This window comes from Nannospalax galili, unplaced genomic scaffold (genome assembly GCF_000622305.1).
Source record: "Nannospalax galili isolate Female #2095 unplaced genomic scaffold, S.galili_v1.0 scaffold960, whole genome shotgun sequence".
Lineage (NCBI taxonomy): Eukaryota > Metazoa > Chordata > Mammalia > Rodentia > Spalacidae > Nannospalax > Nannospalax galili.
The window spans coordinates 562,456-578,893 of NW_008348313.1; the positions used below are offsets into that span (position 1 = coordinate 562,456).

A 16,438-nucleotide genomic window follows, 5' to 3' on the forward strand; every position below is an offset into this window, starting at 1 on the left:
TTGGAGGGAGTGAGGCCCAGAAAGTGGGTAATAAATTCTGTCTGGATTTGGCTGGGTTGTTTGTTGGGGGCAGGGGCTGAGACAGGGTCTTACTATATAGCCCTGACTGGCCTTGAACTCACAGAGATCTACCTGGGAGGTAGAGGCCTCCCCAGTGTCAAAATTAACAATTATCCCAGCTAGCTGGGTTTAATTTTTACAGGGCAATAGGTGCAACTCCACTAGATAGATGTCCACCATGTCCTAATACCCCTCGGTCCAAAACTGAGGCCATATTGGCCCACTGTGGGGCCAGTCAAGGCTGCCTACAACCCTTCGTCCGCCCACCCACCCTGCCTTCAGTGTGAGGGTAGAGCCTGCTCTGCCAGTAGATGTGGATGATGAGACTGCTGGACCCACCTAAAGCTCCAAGAGCTGCCACATGTTTTGCATTGCTTTCTCTTTCCCTGGGTCACCTCTCCAGATAGAGGTTTCCCAAGATGGTAAGGTGAAGCAGAGGTCCCAGCTAACCTACAAAGGAGCAAGAGGACTGGAGAGAAACATTAGCTACACTGGGCCAGATTCTGAGGCTATTTGCTACTGCAGTATAACTCTGATAGTCCTGATTGATACAGACCCCAGGGGAGCCAGAAATGGGGAACATTCAGAAAATAAATGGATGGATGGATTGATGGATGGGAGGGAGGGAGGGAGGGTGGGAGGGGCTCACAAATTTTCTTCTGAGTTGGAAATGGATGAAGAAGCTATATTTTAACATTTGTAACCAGGTTGAGTAGGAGCTGGGCTCTGGCCTTTATTTCTTATTGTCAAAGCACACCTAATCAGTAGAGGAGTCAGATGAGGAGACAAGAGCACCAGATACCAGGAGAGCTTGGGAGAGAGATGAGGGGGACTAGAGACAGGAAGCAAGGAGGATGAGGAACAACAGAGGGTCAGAGCCAAGGAGACAATGAGGGGCAGATAGAAAAAGGCAGAGACACAGAGGCCTGGGCTTAGAGGGATGGGAGAGTCCTTACAAAAAGGGGATCAGAGGTTAGAAAACCTTCCAAGCGCTGAGGCAGGCAGGGACCTGCACCCTTAGTGGTAACCCTGGGAGTCTCTGCTGGTAGACGTGCTGGGCCCAGTGCTGGGGACAGGGTGGGTACTACATGCCTGGCCACTGCTGGAGCCAGGGCCTCCACTCAACTCTTGGCTCTGCATGCCACCACCTATGCTCTCATGGCCTTGGCTGGTCTCCACATAGCCAGTAGACCCCAGGTAGCTGCTAGAGCTGGCCTGTTTGAAACTCCCATGGCCCCCCACAGAGACGCCGCTGGCATTAGTAGAGGCCAAGGTCACAGGGCCTGCACCAGAGCCTGAATCGCCAAAGGTGACATGACCTATGGAGTCACCACGCCCTCGGCTAGTCTTGTAGCTCAGGATGGACCCAGGGACCATGGTGCTCTTCTTAGGGATCCCCAGAACAGGACCTGAGAGGGAGAGCTGGGTATTGGAGAAGGTCAAGCTTGGGCTGCTGTCCTTCCTCGAGGCCTCAGCCAGGTCCTGGAGCTCCACCTAGGGGTGGGCACCATTAGGGTCCTGATGGGCAGCGGAAGTCCTTGTCCCAACCCTGAGGGCTCACTCTCACCGACTTCATCACTTGACTCAGCAGCTCCTCCTTGCTCATGGGGTAGTCATCTTTGACCACAAAACCTGAGGGGTCCTCACTAGGGTAGGAGGAAGATGGGAAGTCTGGTCTCGAAGCTCTGCCTCATGCACAGATTCCCGCTGTCCCATGCCTGACCCCTCCCCGTGATGAGCCAGTACCGCCCTTTTCCCACTTGACTCCAAGCTCCCTTCCGCCCCTCAAGGCTATGCCTACAAATTGGTCTTCCATCCAGTTCCCTCCCTATCCTGCCCCAAGCCTCACAGGTTGTCAGGAGGCTGGAGTGGGGTTGTCTTCTTTGGAGGATCCTCTTGGCTCTGGCCCAGCGCAAGAAGGGCAGCGTCAGTCAAAGAGGTGCGGCTCTGAGTGTGAAAGCCCAGGGTCAGTGCAGGCCTAGCCAGGCCTGGCCCTAGCACCCAAGCCCTTGCCCACCCACCTGGACCTCGAGGAAGGCCTGCACTGTGAGGAGCTGCACCAACCGCTTCTCAATGGTGCTCAGGAAGAGGCCCATGTCCCTGTCCCGAATGTAGCTCTTGACACCGAGGAGATCCTTGATGACACTACTGTCACAGTGAGCCTTGTCAAAGAGAAGCTGAACATCTGGGGCCAGGAAGGGACACATCATCAGGACACCTGCCCTCTCCTCATTCAGGACAGTACTACAACCTGTCTCCAGGGAGGAGTCAAGATTCAAAGACTGAAATGGGTGGGCTCAGTTCAGACAGCCAAACCCAGTGCCAGCCTGGCCTCAGGGCTCAGGGAAACCTTGGTAGCACATCTCAACTAGAAATAAACTTAATTTCCACCAACCCCATGATCCCAGGGTTCAGATTCCACCCAGAATTCATGCACCCTGGAAGATACTCTACTGTGACCCCAGTGGCACCAGCCCCCATGTGGCCACTTGTATTTAACTAGTTAACAAGCTATTGTTATGAAGGTAGAGGCATCACAGCTGAGTCACAAACCTATGACCAGCCTCCCACAGGTCATACCTCCAGCTCTTACCATGGGGGCCCATCAAGCCCCACTACCTTCTAGAAGTTTTATTGCATTCTGAGTATTCTATAAACACATATTTTATTTCTCTGTTTTGTGTTTAACTTTCTAAAAGGGGTCTCGGTTGCTTTGCTGTTAATAGCAAACCACTGGAAATGAACTAAACATTCCCCTGTAAAGACACAGGTAACTCTGCAACTGCCACAACACTCAAGGTGAACTGTGAACCTCCAGATTCATGTATTGGAGTCCAAATCTCCCTAGTGCCTCAAAATGGGACTTTATTTGGAAATATAGTCATTGCACGCTTAGGATAAGACAGGGCCACCTGGAGCATGGTATCCCCTAATCAAACAGGATGAATGACTTCATAAAACAAAGGGGAGCATGCACACATGTGCATATGTACCTGCACACAAGTACACCCACACACTGGGACACACAGAGAAAAATAAATAAATACATAAGCATAACAGAGAAGTATGGTGCAGAGCCACAGTGGGGAGATGGTATCAAGAGACAGGGAAATGACACCAGCTGGAGCCAAGGAGGCATGCAGGGACAGACCTTTCTTTCCCAGCCCTCAGATGAACCAGCCTTTCTGACCTCGAGACTGATAGGTAAGAAATGCCTATGGTTGAAGCTATGCAGTCCTTGGTTCTGGTGGACAGCCCATAAGATGATGCTCATACCAAGGAATGGAATATGCCAAAACCAAGACAAGACAGCACTGCACATCCTACAATATTTGTATTACCACATTACCGTATTCCAATATTACTGACATACTCCAAGATACTGCTGAATTTTAAAAATCAAAATAGCACTGTAATTAACAGAACATCACACCATTTATGTAAAAAAGAAAAACCAACAAAAACTTTCTAAGTTTCCAAGGAGAACATATGCAGATGTACTGTACTTATAGATATGTCTGTGCATCAGAGAAAGGCCCACATGCTGAGCTCTGCTATGAGTCACAGCAGTCCTCCTGTTGCCTCCACCACCACCTTTTTGTACCTTTCCATCTTTACCTTCCTCATCACCCCATTAGACTCCCAAGAAAAGCCTATGGAGTGGGCATGCAACCCATTTCCAGGGCCTCAGGAAGAGGAAGGCACAGGACTGGGTGAACAATGGGTGGCAGTGAGACCCAAAGGCAGAGTGGTCAGTCTCCTAAGAGCTCAGCCAGCTGCCCTGAAAACAAGAAGGAGGGGCAGGGACATATGACAGCACCAGGAAGGATGGACTCTAGGCACCTCATCACCCCACAATGTGAATTCGTCTGTGACAGGCACAGAATCCACTGTGGTAGCAAAACAAAGTTTTAAATAATAAACTGAGGAAGAAATGCAGGCCCACTGTGGAATGCCTCCTAGTAGCCAGCCCTCCACAGGCCCATTGCATCCTTCTGAATGAAGAAGCTGGGGCTGAGAGGGAACCCAAAGGCACTTACCAGCTTTGAGCTTTTCCAGCTGAGCTCGGAGGACCTGGAAGTGGGCCTCCAGCTGCTCAGTCTCAGCATGCACCTTGTCCACCTGCTGTTGCAAAACCCTGCACTCCTGCTCCTGCTGCAAGTGCTGGTTGTCTTGAATGGTACGCTCACTGATCAGGGCCTCCTGCATCTACAGGGACAGGAGCTGGATGCTGGCTGGCTCCAAGCGTAGGGGTATAGGAGTTGGAGGGAGGGGATGGGACAGGAGGAGGTAAAAGGGAAGGCCTTGCTCACCTCTTTGATCTCTTCCTGAAGGTGATGCAGCTCTGAGTTCTGTTCATTGATGAAGTTAAACTCTGCGAAGTTGCGCTCCTCCACTGGGAGAGAACAGGGAGGTCCAGAGGGATGGAGGCAGAGATGTAGAAAACAGAAAGAGAGGACTCACTAAAGGCAGGGAAAGAGATGCCAAGACATGGAGACAAAGGCAGAACAACAGAGACAAAAATGAACAGATAAAAACACAAGGACAGGCCTGGAAAAATGCTCAACAGCCAAGAGCACTTGCTGCCCTTCCAGAGGACCTGAGTTCAGTTCCTAGCACCCATGTCAGACAGCTCACAACTGCCTATAACTCCAACTCCAGGGCTCCAATTTCATCTTCTGCCTCCACAGGGATACACACACAAATAAATAATAAATAAATAAAAATTTTAAAGAAAACACAAGGACACAGAAACTATCAAGTCAGATTGATTGAGATGGGGACACCTCAGAGGGACACCAACACACTGAGAGACGCAGATGTACAGGGAAAGGAGATCTAGGAAGACCTCAAGAAACACAGCAGCAGGGAGAGGAAGCAGACAGCAAGGAGGGTTTAAGAACAGATGTGGATTAGGGAAGGAAACTCAAGGGAGAAGGGTAGATGTAGAGAGGAAGAAACAGAGTTCTAAACCTGAGGGGCACCAAGCACAAAGAATGGGGAAAGGAGACAGGCTGGAGTGCCCCGACCAAGGGCAAGTGATGCAGGGTCCTATGTCCCCGCCTCCTCCTTCATGCAGTGCTCACTCACGCTCCAGGTACTTCTCCACCAACAGGCCAGGGTCACTCTCGCCAGTCAGGTGGGACAGTTTGTTCAGAGCATCCTCATACTGCAGCACCAGCTTCTCCTGGGAGGTCTTCCGGAGTCCTTCTGCCACCTCCCAGGCTGAGGATAAAACAAAGGTGTGGTGGGTTCGAGGGGAGCCCCACAGGACACGGCAGCACAGGCCCGCCCACCCTGCTGGGCTCTACCCACTCACTAGCCCAAGCACTCACAGTCGGGCCCCACCCCATCCTCTTCCAGCAAGCCTCTAGGGCCCTTGGCGCCTAAACAGTCTTCAGCCCTGGCGTTTTGGCCTCACCCCGCTGCTCCTGCTTCTGCACTACATCAGGATCAGGCTGTTGGTCATCGTTCTTGAGCTTCAGGAAGCGGTGCAGCTGCTCCAGATGTGATATCTGTCGCTCCAAGATCTGCGCCTCTGTCTCACTCTGAGCCTCCTCCTTCTCCGCACGCTCCCGCAGCATGCCCATCTTGGTCTTGGCCTCCTCCCTGTGGGGGTTCAATAGGCACCGGAAGATGGGAGATTGGGCAAGAGTCAGCCTAGGGGGCCTGAGGATGCTCACAGAAGGCAGAGGACTGGTAAGCTGGAAGATGTGGGCTGCCTGGTGGACACACAGGTGCACCCAGAGGCCAGGAATCATGTGACCACTCAGAAAGGTAAAGCATGGCGATGGGGCCCCAACAGAGATTATGCCCAGATTCAGAATGGTCAGCCTGGGGGTCAAGTAACTGCACTGGAGTCTCAGGGCTCTGTAGCTGAAAATGGGAGTCTGGGGCAGTCCATCTTCCCACTCCAGCGTACCCCATTAGTGTAGGAAGACTCCTGGAAACTCGTGCTGACACCTCTGCCCTACTGCACTCTGAATGTGGCTCTGAAGCTTTGAGAATGCCACCCATGGCAAATTTGAGATACCCCAAGATCAGAGGTCACAGGGACACTGAGTGGATAGGTGCAGCAGCCAATCGCCCCAAAGAACCCGCCCTAGACCATTCTAGTTCTGATCTTCTCACCTCTGTCTACTTTGGGGGCCTCTACTCAGCACCACGCCTGAGGGCTAACTTGGGCCCTCCTCCTGCATACACAGCCTCCCCTGATAACTGCAAGCCCCAGCCTTAAGGCCCTTTCAGTCAGGCCACAAGGCCTTCCTTGGAACAGAAGCTACCTGGCTGCTCACTGCAGAGGGCTGCACAGACAGGCTACTAGGCCATCTAGCAGAGGATGAGTGGACAAGTCAGACACCCTCTCTCAAAGTTAGAACTGGGAGAGCAAGGTGAGAAGGAGAAGTCAAAGCTAGAGAAAAGCCTGGAGGTCACAAATCAACCAAGGTGTGGGGAAGCTGAAGCTGTGCATGAATGAGGCCCTGAATGGTGGTGTGGGACAAAGTAAGAAATCATAGCCTGGGCCTGCAAGATGGCTCAGCCTGCAACCAAGCCTGACAACCTGAATTCAATCCCAGGGACCCACAGGGTAGAAGGAAAACACCAGCACCCAAAAGTTATCCTCTGAATCCACACATGCACCATGGCATGAGCATGCACAAATAATTAATAAATAAATAATAAATAAGTAATAAATAAATAAACTTTTTTTTAACAAATCCTGGAAGATACACTGCTACATTTTTGGGGGGTCTTTTTTTTGAGACAGGGTTTCTCTATAGCCCCAGCAGCTGTCCTGGAACTCACTATGTAGACCAGACTGGCCTTGAACTCAGAAAGATCCGCCTGCCTCTGCCTCCCAAGTGCTGGGATTAAAGGTGTGCGCCACCATGCCCCGCAAATAAATAAACTTTTAAAAAGAGAAAATCACAGAACCAGCAGCAGCAGGAAGGAATGTGCAGTAGACAAGAACAGGCACAAACCTCTGACTCCATTTACGTCGAACATCCAGGACATGTAAAACAAAAGACAGAGGAGAAGTGGGGTTACCAGGGGCCTAGGAGTCAGTCACTGCTCAAGGATCTGGATAAAGCAATGGTTGCACAACATTGTGACTGCTACTAATCTGTACACTTTTGCTGTTGTTTGAAACAGGGTCTCATGTAATCCAGGCTGGCCTCATCTATGATACATAGCCGAGGTTAGCCTTGAACTTCTGATCCCTCCTGCCTCTACCTTCCAAGTGCAGGAATTGAAGGCATGCGCCATCATACCCAGCAGTGCTGTACACTTTTTAATAGTGAATATTTTGTGCATTTGAAAAAGAATGGCAAGAGGGAGGGAAGGAGGAGGCTGAGTTGGGCATGGGCCTGACTACGATCTAAGGACACAAAGGTCCTGAAGGAGGAAGTAGGCACTAAGCAGAGGTGAGAACATATGTGAAGCAGGAGAGCAGGGGAAAGCTAAGAGGCAGAGATGAAGAGGAGAGCCCCGAGCCTGAGAGCCAGGACCAGCAGGGAAGTCAGCATCTAAGCAACTTCCACATCCCAATCCCATCCAGCACATCTTTGCCTGAAGGCTGTCTCTCTATCCCTGCAGCCAACATCAGCCAACAGTTCTCCATGGCCAGATACCTTCTGGGTTCCTGGCCCCTGGTAACCAACCCTGAGCACATCTTAGGCATGAAGCTTTAACAAACAGAACTTGCCATTCACACACCCAAGGAACAGGGCCTGGCCACAAAGTTGGAGAACTATTTGGGGCCTTCCTGCCCCTGGGCACTGCCACCTACATACCTTTGAGGCCTACCTGGCAGTATAGGCAGAAGTGGAGGACATGCTGAGAGTGTTGACCATTTCCAGAAGCAGGTGGATCTCCTACAGGAACACAATGAGCAGACTTTATCCATATTTCCCACCAATTAGTGATGGTCCTATACCTCCCACTTCCGACCCTCCTCTGAGCAGCTGCCCAAGGGTGGGGTTTTAATGAGGTCCTGAGAGGAAGTTCAGGGACAGGATGTGGCAGGGGGAGCACCAGCTAAAATTCCTCATGGGATTGGAGAACCTGCTTAGGTTTCATCACTATACTGAGATTTCAGTATGGTGTATCCCCCAAGGATCTTGGGGTGTGAGCTTGGTCCTGAGATGGCAATGCTTGGAGATCCTGGGACTTCTAAGAGGTAAGACTGACTATAAGATGATGAGGTTGCTAAAGGCACTGATCTCAGAAGAAACTGAGGTTCTTCCTCTGAGTCCATCCTTCCTTCTCCCTCTTGATAAGCCATCTCCCTCAACCCTGTATTTCAGGCATTATGCTGTCTACCACGGTGTGGTGCACCAAGAGAGCCATGGAAAGACCAGTACTATGCAGTTTGGATTCTCTGCCTCTACCACGCTAGCTAAATAAACCTCTTTTCTCTATAAAGTACCCAGCCTCAGGTACTTTGTTGTATCGACAGACTAACACAGACTATGACCCCACTGTTCTGTTTTCTGACTCCACAGAAGTATCCACATGTTTTGGGTAAAAAGCAATCTTTCAAGAGAAAGAAAAAACAGAAATTTTACACATCCATGTACAGATACAGATACATAAACACACACACATGTGGGCACAACAAATATACACACTTCTGCAGAAAAAAACCCAGGATGGTTAACCAGAAACTGAGGAAACAAATATACAGGGCAGCTAGAAATGAGGGGGCAGAGTTGTGATGTTCCCTGGGATGGCTTTGGAAGTTTGGTTTGGTTGACTCTTCAGACAGTTTTGAAGGCACTCAGCTCTCAAGGGATGTGAGTGACCTGGCTAGCTCATGGGTTACCCTGGGTGACAGTATTCAAAGTGAGACTGCTGTCCACAGAGGTGGGAATGGAGTCTGACCCCACATTATAGGAATAAGAGGCATCCTTCTACTCCCCCTACTCTGTGGTATATGTGTTCCCTAGCAGCTCCACCTGTGAGCACAGAACTGGAGCAGACGGGTAAAGGGGGCAGGTCCCCTTGCCCCAACCTTCTTCAGCTTGCGGTCCATGTTCAGGTAGCGGCCCCTCTCAATGCGTAGCAATTCCAGTTCCTCCCGCAGGGCTGCATTCCGCACCAGCTGGATATCAAAATGACAAGTGACCTAGAGAGGGAGGTGAGTACTATATAAGAGACCTGGCACCTGTCAGAGGTAGGGACTAGCCTGTTCCCTCTTTAGGTCCTGACACCAGTCCACCCTAGGATCCTTCGGTTTCCTTCTCATGGGACCTTCAAGCCCACAGAAATTCATCTTCCTGATACCCTTCCATCCTGGCCTGAGGTCCAGCCTAGAGAGCATACAGCCACACACCCTGTCCAACTGGTCTTCTAGGATCTTGATCCTTCTCTGGATCTTCACCTTCTGATCTAGGATGACACCAGGAGCTGCGGCTTCCTTACTCTGGGTAAAGATTCGGTTCTCCCACTCCTGGATCTGGGGGGAGCACAGCACCCATCACATGCTTAGGAAAGATGCATCACCAGTATCTGCTGTCCTGCAGTACCAGCATTCTTCCTCCCTTCTGTAGCACCCAACTCAGACAAGATACCCCTGAAGCCACTAGACCCAGGTCTGGACAACCAAAGGGACAGCTGCACAAGCTGAGCCAGCTCCACTCCTCTCTGCTGTTTTGGGGAAGTGCATGAGATGGAAGGATGGGGCTGCTGTTGTCATGCTCCCTAGAACAAGAAGGTGCTGAGAATGAGGCCAGCAGGTAAAAGTGGTGCTGAGAGTCCAAGACACAGAGGCAACTGAAGTCGGCATAGCCCAGGGTGGCTTCCCACTTGCCTCCAATTTCTGTAACCATGCTGGCTGCCTCAGGGCAGCAACCTTAACGCTGCCTGTGTCTCTCACAGGAGACACTCACAGAGTAAAGACTAAATGGACCACTTAGCACTGTGTTATAAGCTAGACAGTAACCCCAGAAACCCCTGTTGAACACTTGAACCCCCAATACTTCAGGATATGACCTGACCTGGAGATAGGGGGTTGACAGAGGCAGTCAAGCTAAAATGAGGTCATTGGGGTAATCCCCAATCCTATCTGACTAGGTTTGGCACTAAGGAGGTAGAGAAAGGGGATGATGAGGTCAGCCTAGGCTGCATAGTAAGCTTGAGACCAGCCCAGGTACCTGCAGTGAGATACACATACACACACAGCATCAAAGATGGCCATCAAGACACCTGGGGAGGCAGGAGACAGGCTGTCACTGGGAGAGGGGGGTTATGGGGATACAGCTGGCACCTTATTTTTGGACTTGTGGCCTCCAGAACTGAGACTCAATTTCACATTTACAAGCCACCCTCTGTCTGAGACCTGGTTCCTGTAGTCTTGGTAAAAGCACAACATGGACCAGGATGCCAACTCCAGACTCACCAGAGGTACATGAAATGTGTGAGGGGACATGGGCATGGACCTGGATCACCAGGAGCTCCTGGTAGCCCATGGGTTACCATGAGATGGCGCTATCTGCCTTTCAGTGAGCCAGCATTGTAGAACTAGTGGTAGTTGTGATAAAAATCAAATCAAGATCCCAACCATCCTGCCTTGGGCCTAGTCCCCTTCGCATTGACTGAGAGCTCCACACTAGCTTGCTAAGAAATGGAAACAATCTGAATGCCCCTCAACCAATGAATGGATAATGAAAATGTGATACATCTACACAATGGAGTTCTACTCAGCAGTAAAGAAAAATAAAATCATGAAATTTGCAGGTAAATGGATGGATGGAAACTGTTATACTAAGTGAAGTAACAGACTCAGAAAAAAACAAGCAACATATGTTCCCTCTCATTTGTGAATCTTAGCTCCAAATCCTTAGATGTGAGTATAAACCCCAGTGTAAACACAAAAGCCAGGAAAATGAAAAAGAACCATGGGGGTAAAGGGGAAGAAGGAGCTCAAGAGAGAGGGAGCATAAGAGACAGGTGTTATCAAGGAGGAAATGGGGAAAATGGGGTTACTTTAACTAGGGAGGGAACAAGGACAGTTATATAGGGGTGGGGGGAGAGGAGAGATAACACTTAGGTAGTGTGAAAAACCAGAGGGAAATGTATTAGTTCAAAAGCCTACTGAAAAACACACATAATATATACATATACATACGTATATGTATGTATATATCAGTACAGTGTACAGCAGAAGGCTGTATAACAAAAACACAGTGCCATCCAGGTGTGGTGGTGCACACCATTAATTCCAGCACTCAGGAGGCAGAGACCGGCAGATCTCTGTGAGTTGAAGCCCAGCCTGGTCTACATTGTAAGTTCTAGGCCAGCTGGGGCTACAGGTAGACCTGGTCTCAAAAAGGTAAAAAAAAAAAAAAACCACAGTGTCAAGCAGGGGAAACCTCCCTTCAAGTCGTTGGTCAAGGTAGTCCAAGAAACTTCCAAAATAACTTGGTTTATTGCCACAGCCCCTGATTGTCTCCCAGAAATTGATGCTAAGACACTATTGCTGAAGACAGGACAGTCTTCAGACAGGACTTGTAGCAATCAAGCTGGAACTGATCTGGAAGCCTCCTCCCTGACAATACTATGCAAACTACCAAGGGAAAAAACAAATTGATGATTCCATGTAGCTGTAAAGTTATAAACCACAACAACCAGCTCAGCATGGCATGTTTATCTTGGGGGAGTAATCAACAGCTGTCGAACTGGACATAAGGCCTGCTCAATGGGAGGGAAACTCTTTTGTGAACATAGCCAAACACTCATGGTTGTAGAGATCATAGATCCTGAAGAAAAATCTACTTTTGTCACATCCCCAGACCAATGTAATTTCTTACTGTATTCTAAATATGTATCCTTATATTTATAGATAAGTGTATCTCATCAAAGCAGTTTCTTTTTGCAACAGATGGAGACTATTAAAAAGTTCCATAACCAGTCAAACACAGAGAATAAGTGTCTGTGAGGTGCCCAGCCCTAAGGGACACATATCTACAATTCAACCTCTGCACCTAAGGTTCAGGGAACATAGCAGAACAGGGGACGGAACATTAATATATCTCTCAACTCTCATCAGCAAACCTTCCTCATGCAAAAGATGGTGATTAACCCATGTGCTGGATAGCTTTACTTGTCAACTTGACACACCGGGGTAAAGGGAGCTTCAACTGGGGAATATCCTCTATTGGACTGGCCTGTGGCCATGTCTGTGAGGCATTTTCTTGATTGTTGAGTGATTTGGGAGGGTCCAATCAATTGTGGGTGGTGCCACCACTGGGCAGGTGGTCCTGTATTGTAAGAAAGCAGGTTGAGCACAGGCTGGGGGAGCAAGCCAGTAAGCAGCATTCCTCCATGGCCTGTGCTTCAGCTCCTGCCTCTAGGTTCCTGCCCTGAGTTCCTACCTTGGGCTTCCTTAGTGATGAACTGTGACCCAGGAGATGTAAGTCAAATAAACCCTTTCCTCCCCAAGTTGGTATTGGTCAGAGCAATTGAAGGTGAACTAGAACAACCCAGAAAGTCACAATTGGCCAAAGTACAGATAAAAGAGACCGTAGAGTGCTTATTCCTGAATAGGACACCTGTACCAAACCTCTGCCACCCAAGGGACCATTGCAAAAGATGGGGCAGAAACATTGTAAGAGTCAGAGGTAGCAGATGACCACAAGGAAACAGCTGGAAAGTTACTCATAGGAACGTACAGCAATGGTGACAACATGCACATAGACCTATGTAATCTCAAGCCAGAGAAAATCCCAGCATAGAAGTGGGGAAGTGGAAGAAGCCCCAACCTTAGCTGAGGAACTATTGGCAACTGATAACTACTGGGAAAAGGAGAATTGGTTTTCTCTAAGGATATCACACTAGATAGGCTAACCAGGCTCCAGGGGATGAACACACACCCAAGGACATGTGGAAACACAAACTTGGCTCAACAGGCCTTTAAGATATATGACCGAATAATACATGAAATCTGGTGGGGGAGGGAGCTAAAACAAGGGTGCAGATAGGGAAGGGGGTCTAAATGTGATCAAAATATACTGTATGAAATTCACAAAAATTTCAATTAAAAATTATAAAATAATTTTTTAAATCAAATCAAATAAAAACCCCAGAATGTTATCTTTAGGAGAAATTGAGCAAAGTACACAAGAGGCATCTCTGCGTCGATCTTACAACTGCAGGGAACCCACAATTATATTTTCAAGTACATTTTTTGTTAATTTTCAATTCTAAGAGTCAAGTGTTATGCAACACAGGAGCAGAGCGCCCTGAAGCCTCTGGGGGCAGGGCCGTGGGCAGAGCAGCACAAGCACTGAAAGGCAGTGCAGAATCAAGTGGACATCCAACTGACGGTTCTTAAGAATGAAATATAGGGCTAAAGAAATGGTCAGCAATTAAGAGCACTTGTTCTTTCAGAGAACTAGAATTCGATTTCTAGCACCCACATGGCAGCTTACAACTGCCTCTAACTCCTGTAACTGTGATAAAAATCTAAACAAATAAAAATCTGGCCGCTCCCCTGGTGGCCTCAGGTACCCACATGTACACATACACATAAATAAAAAATAAGAATAGTCGAGGCATGGTGGTGCATGCCTTCAATCCCAGCACTTGGGAGGCAGAGGCAGGTAGATCTCTATGGGTTCAAGGCCAGCCTGGTCTACATAGTGTGTTCCAGGCCAGCTGGGGTTACAGGGAGACCCTGTCTCAAAAAGACCAAAAACAAAAAATTCAAATAATAAAAATAATAAAACTAAAAAAAATTTATAAGAATGAAATATGAACTTTTTCAACCTATGTATATAATTTTAAAATTGGCTTCAAACTTATTTGGACACAAACACTTACTGGGCTACTGGAAGTGTACTTACTGTTCTAGTTAAAGTATGACCATCAGTCAAACAACACTGGGGTCAGCCAGAACAACTTTCAGGACTTCTATGAGCCAGTTCTATACTGCTGTTGCTGTGGAACTGGCCACTGTATCAGTGTTCTATCACCACATAACTGTACTAGTCAGTTTCCATTACTACAATGAAATCTGAGGCAATTACATTAGCAAGATAGAAGGCTCATGTGACTCATAGATCTGGATGCTCCAGCCAGAGATTAGTGGCCCCCTTGCTCTAGGTTCCCGGAGAGAGCCCTGGATTGGATGGTAGGATGCCGCATCAGAACAAACCCCTCCATCATGAGCCAGGATGCAGTTAGAGACAGATTCAGGGTCCCACCACTCCCTTCAAGGGCACACCCCCAATAATCTAAGGACTCCCTGGGAAGGCCTTTGGTGCATGGTCCTTTGAGGGCTCTATTCATACATATTGATTTCACAGTTCCTGAGCCCAAGGCTCAGGATCTCCCAAATCTGCAAACCAGGTATCCGCTAAGGCCAAGGTCTCCTGGGTCTCATCACATGACTGTTGGCAGACTGCAGGTTCCCTGCAGCTATAGGACTGAGGACCTCCACTGAGGGGTCAGCTTGCTCTGCCATGTGGCTCTCCACAACATGGCATTGCAGCTCTTCCAGACTGACATGATGGTGTCCCTTCAATCTACAGTCTGCTAAAACAGGTCTTACTGACACAACCCAATCAATGAGCCATCACCCTGCCACATTCTTCCAGCCAGCAGCACACCTGGGACATGACTCAGGTGGGTCACCTTCAACCCTCCACCACTGCAGGACAGGAATGTCAGCAGTATAAAAATCAGCCCAGCTGCAAATCAAGGCTTTTAGCCCTCAGAGCTGTTTCTCAGCATACCTGACTTTTGGAGGTTTCTATAGGAATTTAAAAAAAAAAATTACTGAGAAATTAAGGGCTTCAAGACAATATTTAGGACCCACTAGTTCAAAATATATTTCCCAAGTTAGAAAGCACTTCTTTAAAGTAGTTAAAAGCATTCACACTTGAGCTGGACGTCATGACACATGCCTTTAATCCCAGCAATCATGAGGCAGACACAGATGGATCTCTGTGAAATGGAGGCCAGCCTGGTCTACATAGAAAGTTCTAGGACAGCTGGAACTACAGGGAGACCCTGTCTCAAATGAATTTAAAAAAAAAAAAAAAAAAAAAAAGGAAGCTGAGTACCAGCATTCATCTCTTCCTGCATCCTGACTGTGGGTTCAGTGTAGCCAGCGACCTCACACTGGGTACTACGCCTTCCTCACTGAGACTCTTATCCCCATGACTCAAAATAAACCCTCCCTTTCTTAAGTTTTTCTCAGGTATTTTGTCTAAAGTAATTAATACAGCCAATAACAAAGTCATTTGACTGAGTTCGATCAGTGGCCAGATATAAAACACAGCAATTATTTGAATTCCTAAATCCCCTTTGATTTTGTTTGTGAACATACATGCAAATTCAAATGGCACTAAACTCTACTTAGTAGTGAACAACTTGAAACAGCTGTCAAGTGTGTATAAACTCCATTCCAGCCAGTAACAGAGGTGGCCTGATAAGAGTAATGCTTACAAAATACATAACAAGGAAAATGTTCTGAATAAATGCGCAGATGGTGTGAGCAGTGTGGTGCTCTGTCCTATTCCTCTGTCTGCTGACTTCCAGCTATCTGCAAGCATTTGTGAGACATTTCTGCACCCACCTGCTTCTGTTCCATCTCCCTGGTTGGCATCAGTAGATTCTTGATTTATGGAACTCCAATGATCTCCCACATTCCCACGATCCTCCTGTGTCTTACTACCCAGAATTCTTCTAAGTGTTAAAATTTGGTGTCCCACTGGTTAACTCAAATCCCTCATTATCATCATGCCCCTATATTCTTCTTCCACAGACTGGCAGACTAGGGCTGAGGTGTGGCTTCCAGTCCCAGTTGAGCCCAGTGCTCCCTGTTCATTCCAGAACTTTCTTATTTCTAACTTCCTAGCCTGCCATTCAATCACACCGTCCTTTCCCCTTCCTTGCTGACTCATCAGAAGCAGCATCTTCTGTCTGTTACAAGTTCACGGTGGTCCTTATTTCTGAGTCATCTTGCCTCAGTCCTCCAGCTCCTCCAGCACTAACCATCAACCCTCATAACTCCAACTTCTGCCAATGTCCAAAGACTCTGATGGAGGTGGGTGTGGTGGTGCATGCCTGTCTTCCCAGCAGTGAGGCAGGAGGATCGAGAGCGCCAGGCCAGGCAGGAAATTTGCAAGTTTAACGGCCTGCCAAGGCTACAAGAAAAGTTTGCAGCCAGTCTCAACTATGTAGTGTGATCCTCTCTCAACGAATTAAAAAGAAAGAGAGACGAAAAAGGAAAGAAGGGAGAGAGAAAGATAAAAAAGAAATAAAAGAAAGAGAGAGAAAGAGAGAGAAAGAAAGAAAGAAGAAAGAAAGAAAGAAAGAAAGAAAGAAAGAAAGAAAGAAAGAAAGAAAGAAAGAAAGAAAGAAAATAATT

The 16,438-nt window shown here is 48.2% G+C and overlaps 1 protein-coding gene across 8 annotated transcripts in view; it reads right to left on the reverse strand.

Annotated features, from left to right (window-relative positions):
- Window positions 1-674: 674 nt before the first annotated feature.
- Ccdc114 (coiled-coil domain containing 114) overlaps window positions 675-16,438 on the reverse strand; it is a 23,736-nt gene continuing 7,972 nt past the window's right edge. For 4 of the 8 annotated variants that reach the window (XM_029569347.1, XM_029569346.1, XM_029569344.1 and 1 more), the window contains 11 exons: window positions 9,398-9,520; window positions 9,021-9,190; window positions 7,857-7,937; window positions 5,483-5,670; window positions 5,152-5,286; window positions 4,374-4,456; window positions 4,101-4,269; window positions 2,082-2,245; window positions 1,910-2,007; window positions 1,628-1,706; window positions 675-1,554 (listed from right to left, as the gene is read on the reverse strand). In XM_029569347.1, coding sequence (XP_029425207.1) covers window positions 1,078-1,554; window positions 1,628-1,706; window positions 1,910-2,007; window positions 2,082-2,245; window positions 4,101-4,269; window positions 4,374-4,456; window positions 5,152-5,286; window positions 5,483-5,670; window positions 7,857-7,937; window positions 9,021-9,190; window positions 9,398-9,520 — 1,767 coding nt within the window. In that variant the 3' untranslated portion in view covers window positions 675-1,077. The remainder of the gene's footprint in view (window positions 1,555-1,627; window positions 1,707-1,909; window positions 2,008-2,081; window positions 2,246-4,100; window positions 4,270-4,373; window positions 4,457-5,151; window positions 5,287-5,482; window positions 5,671-7,856; window positions 7,938-9,020; window positions 9,191-9,397; window positions 9,521-16,438) is intronic. The other 4 variants (XM_029569348.1, XM_029569351.1, XM_029569349.1 and 1 more) reach the window with 4 other exon arrangements.